This window comes from Schistocerca gregaria, chromosome 4 (genome assembly GCF_023897955.1).
Source record: "Schistocerca gregaria isolate iqSchGreg1 chromosome 4, iqSchGreg1.2, whole genome shotgun sequence".
Classification (NCBI taxonomy): domain Eukaryota; kingdom Metazoa; phylum Arthropoda; class Insecta; order Orthoptera; family Acrididae; genus Schistocerca; species Schistocerca gregaria.
In genome coordinates, this window is record NC_064923.1 from 432,331,003 (window position 1) to 432,349,450 (window position 18,448).

At 40.2% G+C, this 18,448-nt stretch overlaps 2 protein-coding genes across 2 annotated transcripts in view; one reads left to right on the forward strand and one right to left on the reverse strand.

Moving 5' to 3' along the window:
• Positions 1–18,448, forward strand: part of LOC126267346 (E3 ubiquitin-protein ligase MYCBP2) — a 1,244,949-nt gene that overhangs the window by 237,729 nt on the left and 988,772 nt on the right. The gene's annotated exons all lie outside the window — the stretch shown is intronic.
• Positions 6,260–18,448, reverse strand: part of LOC126267348 (uncharacterized) — a 66,623-nt gene continuing 54,434 nt past the window's right edge. Inside the window, exons 2-3 of the mRNA XM_049972471.1 lie at positions 13,566–13,843; positions 6,260–7,851 (exon numbers count right to left, since the gene is read on the reverse strand). Of these exons, the coding sequence (XP_049828428.1) occupies positions 6,783–7,851; positions 13,566–13,843 (1,347 nt within the window). The 3' untranslated portion in view covers positions 6,260–6,782. The remainder of the gene's footprint in view (positions 7,852–13,565; positions 13,844–18,448) is intronic.

The window sequence follows — 18,448 nt, forward strand, 5'->3', positions numbered from 1 at the left end:
ACAAATGTGCACATGCTTGTTTTTATCTCCGTATGATTGATCGTATAACAGTCACTTATCTTACTGAAGCGTTAACGCTTTCATGACTGGCTGTTGACATCTGCCATGGCTTCTCCACCCAGTGTTTGAGATTTTTCTGATGTTTCACTAGCAAGAGTTGCTGACATCTTCAAAGCTTCACCCTCCATTGCTGGTGGTGGAGTGGAGTTAAGTTCATGGCCACAGATTATATGTACATGGCACACCAACGTTCAAGGGCTTTTCCATGATCATTTCCACTGCAGTTCTCTCCTTGCTACCTTCAACGGTCATCCAATGCAGCTTTGAAATCCAGTATCTGTTCACTTTAAGGTTTTCTTCTTTTTTGGTGAAAGATTCTCTGCACAAGTGGGTGTGATAGCTCTTTTCTACAGCAAGAACTTCAGTGTCCATGAATTTTAGTATATAGTTGGTCACACACAGTGCATGCTTTGCCATGGCCATTTTCCACCTGCCCCAACCTGCAATTCCCCTTACGTTCAGTGATCCTGGTGTTGGTTGAGTGTCCAGTCATTCTGACATAGACTTTTCTGCACTATATACCTGACATTGCAAGTGGGTCCCTTTTCTCCTTTGTCGATATGAGACACACTTTGACCTTGTCAGTTTATAAATAGTCTCTGTGCCATGTTTGAACAATATAGGGCCAATTCTGTCTGTCACTCTGGGAATTTATTACAGAAAGATCATACCCAACATTTCTTTTTCTGATGTGTCACTTCGCTGATTTGTGACACTTTTTATATAACTAATGGAGTACCCATTGCACCTCAGAAAATTTTCAGGTGTTGCATATCACGTATGAGGTGCTGCAGCTCACATATTTGTCTTGCTCACATTGCGAGCATGTTAATCATGCCTCTTTTCTGGCTTGGGTGGTGATTTGATAGTTTATGCAGGTATCGGTCCATGTGCATCAGTTTTTATACACACTTTGTCCCAGGTTTTCACCATCCCCCTTACCAGCACATCAAGAAATTATAGCTGTTTGTTCTATTCTACCTCCATCATAAGTTTTATGTTGAGATGGAGGCTGTTCACACGTCTTAGGAAGTCACTGAGTTGTTCCTCACAATGTCCCCATGCAATGACAGCACCATCAATGTATCTGTACCACACCTTCGGTTTACAAGTTGCCATGTCCAGTGCCTGTGCTTTGAAATGTCCCATAAAGAAGTTGGCCACTGCTGGACTAAGTGGACTAACCATGCTGATGCCTTCCAGCTATTCATAGAAGTTGCCATTCCCCATGAAGTAGCTCGTGGTGAGACATGCATGAAATAGCTTGGTGATGCCTTGCAGGAAAATAGTACCAGTGTACTCCAGAGAGTCACTGAATGGCACTTCAAATGGTAAACAAAGAAGGAACATGCACAACACAGAAGTCATACCACCTCCGCTGCATGGATTACTGAAGATGTTCCATTAAAATTGATTTTTAGTGCTCCCGGCTCACTGACATATTAACTGGCAAAACACTTGGCTTTTCTGCCCCAGTCACATGTGGGAAAGACTGTCACATTCATAAAGGACTCAGGACATGTCATTGAGAAGCTGCGGAAACTAAAACTTGGACCACACAACATCTTCATCAGCCTAGATATTGTTTTTTGTTTGCTGAAGTGCCTCTCAATGATACTCTGGAGTATTATCAGTTCCATTTTCCTGCAAGACATCATCAGCTGAAGGTGTCAGATACATCAATGATACCTTCATTATGGTAAGGAAGAGCTCAGCAACTTCCTGAGACACATGAACGGTCTCCATGTCAACGTAAAATTTATCGTGGATGTGGAAAAGGAACAACAGCTACCATTTCTAGATGTGCTGGTCATTAGGGGTGGTCAAAACCTAGGACAAAATGTGTTTCAAAAACTGACAGACATGGACTCTACCTGCACAAACTGTCAAATCACCTCTTGAGCCAGGAAAGAGGCATGATTAATATGCTCATAATGCAAGCAAGATTGATAAGTGAGCCACAGCACCACAGATGTGAGATAAACATCCAGAAATCACTCTGAGGAGCAGTGGGTACTCTACCAGTTACGTAAGAAGTGACTCCGAATCCCAAACACTGCAAAGTGACACATCGGAAAGAGAAATGTTGGGTAGAGCTTTTCTGCTATACATTCCCAGAATGACAGAGATAATCAGCCTTATAGTCCACAAATATGGCATGAAGACTATATACACTGAAGCGCTATAGAAACAGGTATAGGCATGCATGTTCAAATACAGAGACATGTAAATGGGCAGAATATGGTGCTGCAGTTGGCAATGCCTGTATAAGAAAACAAGTGTCTGGCACAGTTTTTTGGTTGGTTACCGCTGCTACGATGGCAGGTTATCAAGATTTAAGTGAATTTGAACTTGGTGTTAGAGCCGGCATCTCCAAGGTGCGATGAAGTGGGGATTTTCCCTTATGACCATTTCACTAGTGTATCGTGAATATCAGAAATCTGGTAAAACATCAGATCTCTGACAGCGCTGTGGCTGGAAAAAGATTCTGCATTAATGGGACAACGACAACCGAAGAGAATCGTTCAATTTGACAGAAGTGCAACAACCCTTCCGCAAATTGCTGCAGATTTCAATTCTGGGGTATTAACAAGTGTCAGTGTGCGAACCATTCAACGAAACATTTACATGGGCTTTCGGAGCCAAATTCCCACTCATGTACCCTTGATGACTGCACGACACAAAAGTTTACACCTCGCCTGGGCTCGTCCACACTGACATTGGACTGTTGATGACTGAAAACATGTTACCTGGTCAGATGAGTCTCGTTTCAGATTGTATCGAGCTGATGGACATGAACGGGGCTGGAGACAATTGCATGAATCTATGTATCCTGTATGTCAGCAGGAGACTGTTCAAGCTGGTGGAGGATCTGTAATGGTGTGGGGCATGTGCAGTTGGAGTGATACGGGACCCCTGATACGTCTAGATACAACTCTGGCAGGTAACATGCATGAGCATCCTATCGGAGCACAAGCATCCATTCACGTCCATTGTGAATTATGACTGACTTGAGCAATTCCAGGAGGACAATGCAACACCCCACATATATAGAATTGCCACAGAGTGGCTCCAGGAATACTCTTCTGAGTTTAAACACTTCTGCTGGCCAACGAACTCCCCCAGACATGAAAATTATCGAGCGTATCTCCATGCCATTCAGAGGAGATCTCCATCTCCTCACACTCTTACAGATTTATGGACAGCCCTTTAGGATTCATGGTGTCAGTTCCCTCCAGTATTACCTGTACTACAGACTTAAGTCATGCCATGTTGTGTTGCGGCACTTCTGCATTTTTGTGGGGGCCCTACACGATATTTGGCACGTGTACCATTTTATTTGGCTCTTCAGTGTATAAACTGACAAATAAGATCAAAGTGTGTCTCAGATTGGCATAGGAGAAAGGGGACCAACTTGCAATGTTGGGAATATACCACATACCATGTACTAGAGGAAAAGTCTATATTGGAATGATTGGCCAATCAACCAACATCGGGATCATTTAACGTAAGTGGCATTGCAGGTTGGGGTACATGGAGAAATCGATGATGGCACAGCACACAAGTTCTTGCTGCAGAGAAGACCTATTATACCCACTTCTTGAGAAAAGCTATAGAAATCATAAACATGATAATATCTTCAACCAGGGAAAAGAAAGCCTCAAAGTGAATGGCTCCTGGACTCCCATTCTGCAGCGGATGACTGTTACAAGTAGCATGGCAGAACAGCACCGGAAATGGCCACAGAAAAGCTCTTGATGTTGATATGGCAGGTACATGCAATCTATGGCCATGAGCCTGACTCCACTCCACCGTGAGCAATGGAAGGTGAAGCTTCAATGATGTCAGATACTCGTGCTGGCAAAATGTCAGAAAAAACATCAAAGAAATGTCGGCAGAAGAATCTGAGACAATCTTTTATCCGATGATTAGTTTGAAACTGGTGTTCTTTGAATAGGGTGTCTATGTTTCCCACCATAAGCATAGCCATTTATGTGGGATTTGAACTACAGTGTGTGTTAGCATCTTCTATCTATACCAGGTGTAGTAGTATGAAACTGGAATTTGGTTGCAGTAATTAACAGTTTCACACCACAGACCTGTAAACAATATTTTATTCAAAATAATCTCCATTGCTATTTATACGTTTCTCCCACCTCTCCAGCAGGCTATGAACGCAAAAAAAAAAAAAAAAAAAAAAAAAAAAAAAAAAACTTTTAAAGCAAAATAGTCAGCGAGCCATTTTTGTTCATTTTGATATGATCTGAAGCATTGTTCAGCGAGAGCATGTCCCAGTGATGCAAATAGATGATAATTGGAAGGAGTCAAGTCTAGAGAATAAGCTGCATGCCCCAGTATTTCCCAACCTTGATCGTTTCCCTGACCCGTTTTGCAGTATGTGATGGGATGTTATGATGGAACAATAAGACTTTGTGTTGGCTTTTTCCGTATTCAGGTTGTTTTTATGTAATGCTCAATTTAAATTGATCATCTGCTGTTGGTAGTGATCAGTTTCACCAGGTTTTAGCAGATTGTAATAGATGACACCCTTCGGATCCCACCAAAGCGATTCGGTCTTGCAGTGGACGTTTATGGATTGAATGGATTCACCCATGATTTACAATGCTAGTGCTTCTCAAAATATATCGATTTTCCATCAACTGTCACTATTTGATGGGGAAACGACTTTCTTTTGAATTGCTTGCCGTCTTTCAGTCAGATCATGTGGAACCTATTTTCCCCACTTTCTGCGCCTTTTCCATAGCTTTCAACAAAAGAGAAATGAATTTCTGCATCACATTCAATGAGTTCCTGTTGAGTTTTAGTATCATCTTCATCCCATAAGACCTGCAATTCATTTTATTCAAACTTTTTTTGATGGTGTCTGGCGCTCGTCATTTCTCCGTCAAAATCACCGCTTTTGAATTTTTTTAACCACTCAAAACACTGTTTTCCCCAAGAGCATGTTTGCCAAAAGCTTTGACAAGCATTCAATGCTGTCTGCAAATTGTAGTTCGTAGACATAAAACTAAACATATTGGAAACAGATACCAATGTATGGAACTTGGATTACTGTGTGTTGACATTCATCATCAGCCATTGCAGGAAGCAGATGGAGCTGCAGACACAGTCTCGTGGGCCCTACACTGATGGGTAGCACCATCTGCAGGGAAATTCCAGTTTTATGCATCTGCACCTGTTATGTACAGAAATTGGAGTTGCCCACCAGTCTGTCTGTATGGTTGGACTAGTCTCATGAACTACTGCAGATTTTTGATAGTTTCCACTAATAGACAGACAGATTCACAAGGGAGGCTTGTGTACATAATTTATAAATTTTGACTGAACTATGACGAATGAAAGGCGGCTGCTGCTGCTGCCGCCGCCGCGAAAACAGTGCCATTACCATTTAGTGGTGAATGGCAAAACTCCTTGGAATCATTTAGAAATGTGGGAGAAGGTCATACAAATTACCTCTTACTGAACCGGCCCTGCATTTGGATGGACCAGGTGGTGTGTTAGTTCGCAACTCAATGTCATTCCAAACTCCAATTCAGTATGGAACAGATAACATTTGTGCCTCCCAAGGACTTTCCTGGTATGCACTGCTTAAATCACTGAAGTTATGTGAAACTAATGATATTTGGGGACCTAAGATTGTTCTCTGAATTTTGATCATAACTCACCTGTGTGAAGCTAGGGTGGACTCGTAATTCTTCATGTATCAAAATCAGTAAAGTAAGAAGTCACTGTATTACAAGAATTCCAGCCTATGATGGGTCATAAATTGATGCTCAAGCCTTTGGCTGACTAACCTGATGTACAAGAAATTTAAGTAGTCAGTTATAGTAGTAAGGGCCATGTCTAAATATGTTGTAATCCTACACTGAAAGAAAAAAAATGTTCAGTGCTTTGTTTAAATAAGCCATAACTAATTCTTCATACAGCACTGGCAATTCTATAGTGACAGCAAATGCTTCAGTCTTCATAGGGAAGGGAAAGAAAGAAAAGTTTTATATCACTGCATATATGGAGTAGGGTAACATCAAGAAATTTATGTAATAAAGGTACAGGAAGAATATAAACTGCAATGTCAGAGTAGCTTCAATTATGCCAAAACAATGTAACGATTTGCTATTTAAGGCAAATAGCTATAACAAACACGTTTTATAAATAAATTGATTGCTGGACACCAAACTCTAATATTCATACGAAGAAACTTTATTAAGTCAGATACACAGTTGATTTTCAACTGTTTACAAAACTTATAATACAATTTACATTCATATTCAATATGTTTAGAGAAAAATGACTAGTTCTTGCAAAAAAAAATAAAATAGTTTGTATCTTGCTCCATGTGAATACTGCTTACTATCAACATTTTTTGCATTTCATTTACATAAGGAAAAAAAATCACAATTGGTACTATGTTAAATATGCATGTATCTACTCCTTGTATTATGTATGGATGTAGACAGTTTTATTTCCTCCACATCACTTCATACAGTTTATCACATTTGTGTACATAGTGATTTAATATCACAGTTATGTATCAATTATTGCATCCTACATGATGTTTTTAAAGCATAATACATTTCATTACACAGCAACGTAGTACTGTGACTAGCATTCTGTGGTTAGCACAGCATGGTACTTGTTGCACTAAGCATGCTAGGCTTATATGAATCACTTAAGATCAACAGTCTTCATGAAGAAAGTCTTCACTTCCCATCATTCGATGCAGTGAGAAAATTATCTGTTATTGGTTCTGCTCTTTCAACAATAACATGTAATTCAGTTTCCCTGTATGTTCGTCCATCAGGAACAACCAGTTTCAGTCTATTTTCTGGTGTTCCAGATTTATCTTTGGCAGTTTTGTTTTCATCACCACCTTTTGAATTATTAGAGGTTGGCACACTAACCCAGTGCTTCCGATTTTTAATTTGTTTCCGCCTCATTAAAATTATGCAGATACCAATTACCAGTAGCAGAACACAAATAGGAATGATGATGAGAAGGAACAAATTCAATCCAGACGGTATAGCACTGCACTGCAACATCTGGAAGTCTCTAAAAAGTATAGCTCTCTTCGGCGGTTCTTGCTTTATACACCACAATATTTCTTCTGTTGACAGTGATGCAGATCCCTTCAACTGGATATACTGAACATCCTTCTGTATATAAGAACTCCATTCTTCTAGTGAAGAACACGAACATGGCTGATTTACCACTATCTTTCTTAGAACTATGTCAAGACCAGTTTTGTTAAAACGTAGTGAACCCTTCTGAAAGACTTCAACTGTGTTATTTTCAAATGTAACCCTTCTTAAATTATGAAGTCTTAGACTATATCCATCTACAGCCAATCCAGCAAAAGCACCTGAATCTAACACAGAGAAGTAGTTGTTCCTTATTTCTACAGGCCCTCTCACAACCACTCTAAATGCTTCGCCATGAGTCCGATTTATGTTGCATGCACGAAGTGTGAAGACTTGTGGACCTTCAATTTCAAATGCCCGGCTCCGCACTTCCTCCATTGTCAGTCCATCTATGTGCATTTCACGCATCACAGTTACATCAGACAAAGTACGACTGTGTACTTCACCACTGATGCTCCCTCCAGCTATGATAAATGTGTCCACAGAAAACCTCTTGAATGCTTGTCCCTCAATTTTGTCAATTGTACAGTTTATGATCTCCAGTCGGTCCATTTCTCCCAGACTAGCAAAAGAGAATGGTGCTATGTATTCAATGTGCAGAGCGTGCAGAAGAATGTCTTCAATCCGATCTCTGAAAAAATAGCAAAAACCATATTTACAATTATGAACACCATTTATTTAACATTACAAAAGCTTTATAGCAAAGAGTGCCTTATTAGAAAAAATATTTTTAATGAACTCTCTGAACTCTGAAAGATTAAGTACAGTCTTTACTTCCTTTGACCTGAGAACTGAGTCACCTAGCACATTATAGAGGGATGTGCTATTTATATTGAATCTGAACAATAGCAAAACTGAAGATTTAATGTGAAGAAGGACGTGAGGTGAATATCACAGCAACACCCAGGGAGGGAACCATTTGATTTGTACTACGTGTAGCCAAACTGACCTCTGTTAACCTATGTGAACTTGACTGGCAACAATTATTCGTGATGATCATATTTTGTTTCTGTAATCATTTTCCAGGTCTGTAGCAATGTAAACAATTTTATGCTACCAAGAATACATAATCTGCATAATTTTGCTTCAGATGCTCAGTAGTACCCAGTGTCCAAAACAGTGTTATCCTAGTGATAAAATAATAAATCCAAGTATAATTTGTGCCAAGAGAATGTGCACACTGCACTTTGCATGAAAAATAATTAGGCACGCTACTGTAATTCAGACAAGGTATTCATAATCTACTGAAAAATTCTTCCATTCATCTCATCATCAAAAAGGATATATGGAATGAGGCCAAGTACACATTTACAAAAAAAGAAGTAAATCATAACTTACTCTGTACACTGCATTATTTTTTCATTAGACGTTGCTGCAAAGCAAGTAGGATATTTCGGTTTTTGCAGAATTAGTGACTTGTTTCTGCAAACTCACACAGTATTCTTAAACTGCTCACATGAATTCACTAAGTCTAAGTAGCTTCTGCAGGGAAAATTACAGTTATGTCTGGGTGACGATAAACTCTGATTAACTGTTTTTCTTCCCTGATGGCACTAAAAATTGAATGATGCCTTAATAGCTCGATGATCTGACCATAGTGATGCCATTAGAGAGGATTTGTTATTGGTGGTGAAATTACTGTACCTCTAATGCCTGCAGAAAAGATTGTGCCTGCAACTGCCTGGTACAGAGGCAGCTAAAGTTTCATTGATGTAATAAATAATTTAGGAGTAAAAGTAATGACTCGGGATGTTAAGTGATCGACAGGGACATAAAGGTAACTGAAAATTTCAGTAGCTGTCAGGTGGAAGGTGGGGAGAGAGGATTTAGGAACAGTGGCTCTGGGGGAAGCAGCAAGTGCCCAGGATAGGAATGTGACACTCTGGCACCTCCAGGTATGTGCAACAGACAGAGACAGAGCATGGCAAGGAAAATCTGTCTGTGTAGTAGGGTTGGGGAACTAGTGCATGTATCGTTAAGGGAAAGGCATGAGAAATATCTGTTAGCATGTACAAGGCAGAAGGCCATAATGTCCCTGCCAGAGGTGATACATTAAAATGAGCTGCTAGTTTAGTTTTCCCTTTCGTTATAAATGCCCCCCCATGTGCTTTACTGGACACACAACATGTCCACTTGGTACCAGATTTCCCAACTACCCTGCTGTTGACAGTCATCATAGTTGTATTAGTGCATTTTTATAATGTAACAGTAGTTTTGGAAATAATATATAACATACCACTAAATCAGGAGACTTAGGGTGCCTTGAGAGCAGAACTAAGCCAGCTTAGCAGCACGTCCAACCTGACAATTGTGCATCTGCATGTATGTTGGGATATAAATGCCAACAAAGATGCAAGGGTCTGTGTTGTGTACTTGATAGGTGAAATGTCTGTATTTTTTTATATTTGCAGAAATAATCATAATTACCTCTATAAATCACATGCTTCAGATTTGATTATTAGACAAGTGCCCATGACGTATAGTGGCATTACTCAACAATTGTCTTTGAAGCTGATGAAATGGTACAGTATGTCACATCTGATATTCTAATTGTAATTGAAGCATTGCTTCATTGCTGACTATATATATTAGTGTCCACAATTTTTTTTCCAAGGGCTGTATTTATTATGACACACAATAATCAGCCATAATTCCATGGTATAGGTCCAGAGTTTACAATCACTAAATTTACATAAACTGCACTTAATAACAAATTACATCACAATTTCTTAAAAGTACCATGACATATACATGTGACAGAAGTTACTACTTGGTGTGCTATATTTTTAACGATTCTCCTCTCATCTCCCCGTGATCCAGAGGCAGGAACATGAGCCACTAGACCAAGAGCTGTGGGCTTGTGGTGGTGGTGGTGAATCAGTAAGATGTTTCTCTGAAGCTTGAGCATGATAAGATTGAAGAAAGTAAATACAATACTCATTCAGATATTAGTGACACTTCTGGTTTGAAACCATTGGTATTAATAATGGCTTCCTTTTTCCCCCGTCTGAACAGTTCATCTGAATTAAACATGGAGCCATTTAGCCAAAGGAGCCCCAGTAAAAAACCACAATATTATTTTCACATATTTACCTGAAGCTGTGGTGACCAAGTGCTGAGATTGGAGAAGCAGGACCCAACTATGAATCTGGGCTAGTATAAAACGAGAGATAGTTTTTGCCAGACTACCGGTGTGGTACATTATATTGTATAGTGTAACAATAAGACAAATTACAAGAAAACACAGCTGTGATGTCAAATACTTTTTTATACATTAAGCAAATGATGATTATGAGCTGGTGAATTCTGAATTTTATTTGCTATTTGTGAATTTCTGTCCCATATAGGGAAAAAATGCAAAAGCATATATACCTACAGAATATCTGGCAAGTGATGAGTAACTCATTCCATTTTGGGCACACTGTTTATTTAAGCATTTTAAATGATATGAAAAATTCCAAGTATTTTTTGCATCATCTTTGACAGCATGCTGGACATCTTGCGTATTTATTGAACCAGAGAAATCATATGATAAGCTCATATAGAAAACAAAAAAGCAAAAGTAAGAGAGTTTTTTCTGGGTTATTTTTCAGCATATTTGGAAGAAAACTGTTAATATAATAAAATGTATTTTTCTGGTTATTGAACACTATGGTCTGGCAATAACAATGTCCTCCTACGATGTTTGGAGTGCATTGAAGGGTTCAAGCAAGAATTTGTGAACTTAATGCTAAGGCACAGTTGGAACCTGTGCAAACTACTATCTCAACCTGTGCGGATCACACACTTCTGCAACAGTTCTATTATGTGTGACTTTTTGGAGACCTTAGAAAGGTTGTACACATTTTACACAGCTTCTTTCCTTAGATGGACAATCCTTTTGACGAATGTTGAAGTTAGTTAACATACTTCCAGATTCATGATGGAGTGCTCACTACGAAACTGTTATGCATAAGTTTCAATGCCTTAAAGAAAATTATCGATGACACTGAAGAGGTGTGATTCTTCAGAAACTATAAAAAAAAGAGGAGCTGCTCAAACTCGTTGCCTGTCTTGTGTGTTTGTGGAGCACGGCCTTACAAGTAGTCAACCATGCTTAACAGTATTTACAGATTCTTGGATTCAGCTTCAGATTGTTTAGAGAAATAGTTCATGAGGCACTTTGAATTGCAAAGGGCAAGAATGTAGAACTATCATAAGGAAGAAAATGATGCCTAGAGAGAAGATTGCAGATGAGACACTGTCTTTGGATTAGGAACTGAGAAGGTCAAAGCTGGAACGTATCTGTGTGTTTCTACTAGAAATAAGTACACATTGCAATACCATGAATTGGTCATCAGATCATTATTCTGTTTTATTAGGGTCCAGCAGTATGACAAACCTCAAAAATGGAACTTCTGACTGTTGTAAATAGTTTAGTTGACAATTATGATGAGATTCCTGAGGATGATATCCTTGCAGAAATTCTGTCTCCAGACAAGATTTCTGCATGCTCCCAATATTCCAAAAGATTCTTACAGTTCATGGCTGAATATGACTTTTTGAAACCTCTTCCCAGTCTCCTTTTAATATTGAGATTTTTCTTAGCTTGATATGTTTTGGCTGTGTCATGGAAAAGTAGTTCTTCACAAAATCAAACTAAGTAAGGATTATGTTAAGTTCACTATGAGTCAAGCAATATTCTCCAATTTGGCAATTTTGTCAATCAAAAACAGTGTAGCTAAAGTTATTGGTTATGATAAAGCAATTTCAAAATCCGCAGCAGAAAAAGTTGTTAGGAAGATATTCTAAGCTGCATGTTGAAGTCACTTATTATCAATAAAATCTTTGTCTAGTTGTATTTCTTCATGGATAAGCAGTTAAACTGTGAGACTTATAAAAATGTTTTACTTATTTATTCCCATTCATAAAAACTGTTTACAAAATATATTTACAAAAAAATATAAACAAAAGGTGGTAGGTGTGTTTCTACATCTGAAAGATGGTATCTACTCAAATTTTGGACCAGTCACATAAGAGTGGCACTAGTACTTCCACTATGAGGATTGCAAATCATGTTTCATTTAAATACACACCATAACAGTCATGAGCATTATTTACCTTTTAGATTGGTTGTTTTGAATTGATTTTAGTCAAGAATGCCTTCAAGGCGACAAAGATGCCATTATCAACATCTCAGTGAGTGAACTTCGTCATGTAATAGGGCTACGTGATGCCGGATGTTCCTTATGCGATACTGCTGAGAGACTTGGCAGGGATGTAGCCACAGACAAAGGTTGACACGAGAATGTAAGGTCACAAGAAGACCAGACTCCTGACAGCAACATGGCACTATGGAGAAGGAAGAGCATTGTGTTCAGGCGAATGGTACTGGTGCCTTGTTGTGCACTTGCAGCAGCATTTGGCACCACAGTGACACAACAAACTGTTACCAATGGTTTACTTCAAGGACAGCTCCGAGCCAGACACTCCATAGTGCGCATTCAACTGACCCTAATCCACTGCCATTTGTGACTTCAGTGGTGTCAAGTGAGAGGTCATTTGACAGCAGGCTGGAGATCTGTTGTGTTTCCTGATGAAAGCTGGTTCTACCTCTGTGCCAGTGATGCCATGTGTGTTGGCTAGGAGAGGTGAGTGTCTGCAAACAACCTGTCTGCATGCTAGACAAACTGGACCTTCACCCGGAGTTACAGTCTCAGATGTGTTTTCGTATGACACCACGAGCAATCTCATGCACCCTGAATGCAAATCTGTATATCAATCTGGTGATTCAACCTATTATGCTGCCATTCCTGAAAAGCATTCCAGAGGGTGTTTTCCAATAGTGCAACACTCGCCCACATATCACTGCTTCAATGAAACACGCTCTACAGACGGTTGACGTGTCGTCTTGGCCTGCTCGATCACCAGATCTGTCTCTAATCGAGACATCTCTAGTATGATTCCACCAGTTTTTAATGTATCAGGCATTTCACATTTGCAGTGGCGTATCTCACACTTACATGAACCTGTGATCTTGCAGTGTTAATCACTTTTTGTAACTTAGATTTATTCCTGAAATTTCATTAATCTACATTAATTAATTTTTGGTGTTGCAATTTTTTCCGTCAGTATAATTTGTTTTAACTAACCACTTTACTTGTTTCTCCCACAAAAAAGTGTGTGTTGTGAGCGAGCTCACAATTTAAAACTCCAACCCCGCACCGGGTGACTATGCCACTGTGTATTATCCGAGAGTGGCCTTCCTGTTATATTTATAGCTAACTAGAGATGAACCAACTGTCATGGTCACTGATTTTTATTGAGGTGATAATTAAAACTTTTAAGACCAGATGAAGCACAAACCTGAAGGCGAAGCTCTCTATGGAGGTGACATTGGAGCGTTCGATGTTTATGGCGAGCGGGGGTAAAGCCCCGTAGGTTTCGAGCGTGGCGGCGTCGCGGCCGAAGGCGGCGGTGCGCAGGCGCAGCTGTGCCACGTGGGCCACGTGCACGAGGCGCAGACGCCCCTGCTGCGACACGGCTCCGGCGCCCACCGTCACGTTGGCGCACCGCTCCACGTGCAGCGACGCCGTGTTCACTGGCAGCGCGAAGCCCCCGTCTTCGGCGCCCAGTGACAGCTCCTGCAAAAAGGTGTCGCTGTGAAACTGTGTGAGGAGACTGTTGCAAGGGGAAGTACTATATCTACACAGATACTGCGCTAGCAACTACGGTGCGTGGCGAAGGGTAGCCTGTACCACTACAAGTCATTTCCTTTCCTGTTCGACTTGCAAATATAGCGACAGAAAAACGACTGTCTATGTGTCTCCGTAAGAGCCCTAATTTCTCATATCTTCGTGGTCCTTCCGTGCAAGGTTATTATCGGCAGTAAAATCATTCGGCAGTTAGCTTCAAATGCCTCTCCTCTAAATTTTTCTCAACACCGTCGCCTTCGCACCAGGGACTCCCTTTTGCGTTCCCGTAGCATCTCCGTAACACTTGCGTGTCGTTCGAACCTACCAGTAAGAAATCTAACACCGCGCCTGTGAATTGCTCCGATGTCTTCATTCAGTCCTATCTGGTAAGGATCCCAAAGATTCGAGCAGTACTCAAGAACAGGTCGCACCAGCGTCCTATATGCGGTCTCCGTTACAGGTGAACCACACTTTTCTGAAATTCTCCCAGTAATTCGCCTTCCGGACCACAGTCCTCACATGGTCGTTCCATTTCATATCGCTCTGCAATGTTACGCCCAGATATTTAAACGACTTGACTGCGTCAAACACGACACTAGTAATACTGTATCTGAGCATTAAAGGTTTGTTCTTCCTACTCACCCTTATCACATTTAGAGCTAGCTACTATTCATAGCACTAACTACAAATTTTTTCTAAGTCATCTTGTATCTTCCTACAGTTTCTCAACTTCGACACCTTACCGTACAACACAGCAGCATCAGCAACTTGCTGCCCACTCAGTCCGGCAAATCACATATGAGAGAGAACAACACCGGTCTTTTCACATTTCCCTGGGGTACTCCTGACGATACCCTTGTCTCGGATGAACACTCACCGTCGAGGACAACATACTGGGTTATGTTACTTAAGAAGTCTTCGAGCCACTCACATATCTGTCAACTTACTCCATATGCTCATACATTCGTTAACTTTTTCTTCTACAGTCCTTTAAGAGCCTTGGCCTCCTGTATCACCTGCCTCCATTCTTCTCTGTCCATCGTCTTCCTTCTCCAATTTCTTATTCCCATCGCCTTTGGATCTTCCATATCATCCAGCCGCCTTTTCCTGGGTCTCTCTCTTCTTCTCCCGTCAGGTTTTCCCATAAAAAAATTTCTTGATACTAAGAGTTTCTAATATTCTCTGTATATGTCCTGCCCATCTTATTCTTCCCTGCTTAGTTTTAACAACAGTATCCATCTGTCCCAAAAATGTTTGTAGTTCTACATTTGTTCTTACTCTCCAGCCATCTTCCTCTCTCACTGCTCCAAAAATCCGTCTCAGTATCTTTCTTTCCCAACTCAATAACCAGTTCTCCTCCTTTAATGTCAATACCCAGCCTTCTGATCCATATATTACTATAAGTCTTAATATGGTCGTGCATATTTTTATTTTTGTATTCCCACTAACATTCCTGGAATTAAATACGTTCTGCAAGGCAAAATAGCAACGACTTCCACCCGCTATCCTTTCTTGAACTTCTACTGCTACTTTATTGTCCTCCGTTATTATAGAACCTAAATATTTAAATGTTTTTACTCTTTCATATTCTTTGCCACTCATTACTATTGAATTCTTCGTAAACAGCCTGCAGGAAATCTAGAAATACGGCATTTGCCTGTTGCCCTTCGTCCATAGTTATCTGTATATCATGTGAGAAAAGGGCAGGGTGACTTTCACACGAGCGATACATTCTAAATTCATGCTGATTCGTGGACATAAGCTTCCCATTCTCAATAATGTGTATTATATACGAACTGAGAATCTGTTGAAGGATTCTGCAGCAAACCTATGTTAGGGATATTAGTCTGTAATTTTGCGGCTCCGTTCTTCTACCCTTCATATATACAAGAGTCACCTGCGCTTTTTTTCTGTTGCTTGCGACTTCGTGCTGGACGAAAGATTCACGATTAATGGTTTCTCTACCCCAGAGATGCGTATTACTATGTCGTCCCAACGGGAGTCTGTCCGATGGTCTGATGACGGTATGTTCGTATGATTCTCCTGTGTGAAAGATTTCTTGAACGTGAAATTTAAAACTTTGGCCTACGTTTTACTGTTTTCAGCTTCCACACCAGGCTGGTCATAAGGGACTGAATGGAGGTATTTTATTTCTGTCGAAATTTCTCACGCGCGAGCGGGAAGTTAAGCAAGAATCTACATTTCTATAACTCTGTACTGGAACCCAAAATAGCGTAGGGACAGCAAAAATTCGTGTCAGTATTACGCATAATTATTGACCAAACCTAAAAAATTAAAATGCTGTCGATCTACTTATATTAAACTTTTAACACTATAGGACAATAGAAGCTGTGTTTGCTTTGTGATAGCGTAAATGACGGCGCGCAAATACTTGGACAAGTCATCCAGTATTTGAGAATGAGAGCAATTAGCGTCTTCCAAAAAGTTTTACGCGTAATAATTTAAAAACATTTCTAAAATTTCTCTCGATTGTATGCTTCAGAGCAAATATTTAACATTAACTCTTTTGTACAGTAATCGGCAATCTGAAGCTATTTTATACATGGCAGTTCGTTTCTTCGAAGAGTCGAGGGTTTATTGGTTCTTTCTGATATGCACATTACACTAGATACAGTAAACACATTCAAGCCGAGATCCAGGAACCGAGCTGGAAGGGGGGTGGGGGTTTGGAGTAGAAACCCAGTTTTACGCTGAGTGGCGGAAACACTTGAGATTTCGCCATGGGCATACTCGCTACTAAGGTTCGTAAAAACATGGTACCCATCCTAATGATAATTTTATATCAGGCTATGAAAACTACCTGTTTGAATAAGCTATTGAATGATTATAGCGGCCGCCACGAAAACAGGCACCACAAGGCACTGTCAAGAAATTCGGAAAAAATATTATACCTCTAGTCTAGAATATAATTAAGTACTTTCCGAACGAAAATTCTTTCCAGCTGGTACGAAAAAAAATAAAAACTAACGTTACAAGAAATTTCGAAGAAAAATATCTCTATTTCAACCAGTGGAAAAAAAATACAGAACCCCCAGACATATTTGGACTGAAAATAATGTATGAACATTCTCAAAGTTTGTAGATGCATATGGTACATATTTTTATAGTGAAAACATAAAAGTATTCCGAGGTAAAATATAAAATACCGTAAGAGACGTGAAACTGTTCAGCCTGTGTAATGAAACATGTGGTCGCTGATGGATTTGCGTTTTGTTAGGCCTTCTGGAAACTTCCAGCGGGATAGTTGTTGAGAAAGCTATAAAATTAATTTTAACGTCCGAGACATCATTATTGTATCATGTCACGAATGAATGCATTTTATTTACGAGAGCCCCGTGTGCGACAGCGCGCGATTACTAGTACGCTGCAGTCAGGATATTAAGTCCGACGGCTCTTCGTAATAAGACCGTTAATATTCCCTTACTCCTGCAACCTTCGCCCAAAACGCCGATATACGTTATATAAAAGTAATTTTAGGTATTTTCAGGCCATATTTCCGTTGAAATCGAGCAAAATATATTTTTTGCATGTTTTGTGAAACCCAGAGTATGCTACAAGACTATTGTCCTTAGCAGGCAGTTAGGCGCATTTTACACAAAACTTCGTTCTTGCTGCTGCAAGGACTCTGCATTCCATTAAAAAAAAATTGCCCATGATTATAGTTTCTGAATCGAAACCGAGTGAGCGGAGAAGACAAACGGAGGTCTCTGGGCCAGAATAATTAAGTTTTTCACAGAGATCACTCTGTATGTTTCTAGCCATCGGATACTCTCCTCTGCGTAGTATTGAAGTGCAGTTCCGGCCAGAAATGTTTTGTGAAAATCGTCAAACTGCATGATTTCCCTTTACATGTATCTCTCTCTTGGATGATCAAAACGTCCGTTCACATCTAGAGACACTGCTAATAAGGAATATAGTCGATTATAGGAAATACTACAAGATTTTGTTGTCATTTTATGAACTTTCGCAAAATTTATATTACTCCTGGCTCTTTCACTTCCGATCAGATCAATAAGAAATCTTCAGTACCGGTACTTTCTATACGACAATTTTAAATTGTTTTCGAATGTCTTTTCAACCTTTACGCATATCGACCGGAGTATCACTACAGATAGGCCCTGTTCCTGCATTTCGCTACTTACCATAGAGACATCAGTGCGTCGTTCCACGGGAAGGGTGCCACAAGTGAATACACGATATCGCGCGGAAACAGTGATCATTCAGCTGACACTGACCTACTGCACTTGTAACAGGGTACGTGCGTGTACTCAGACGAGGGAATCACGTCGGTTAGCGCCGGCGGACTGCAGGGAGCGGGTGTGAAGGTCCTTAGAAAAATAAGGTTGGGCAGTAAGCATTGTGTTGCCATTGGTTGGCGCTGTGACGTCAGTAAGGAACATCGTCTACATCTACCTAGATACTCCGCAATCCACCATACGGTGCGTGGCGGACGGTACCTCGTACCACAACTAGCATCTTCTCTCCCTATCTGCCTATATTCCTCTGTACGAGACCTAATCTCTCTTATCTTTG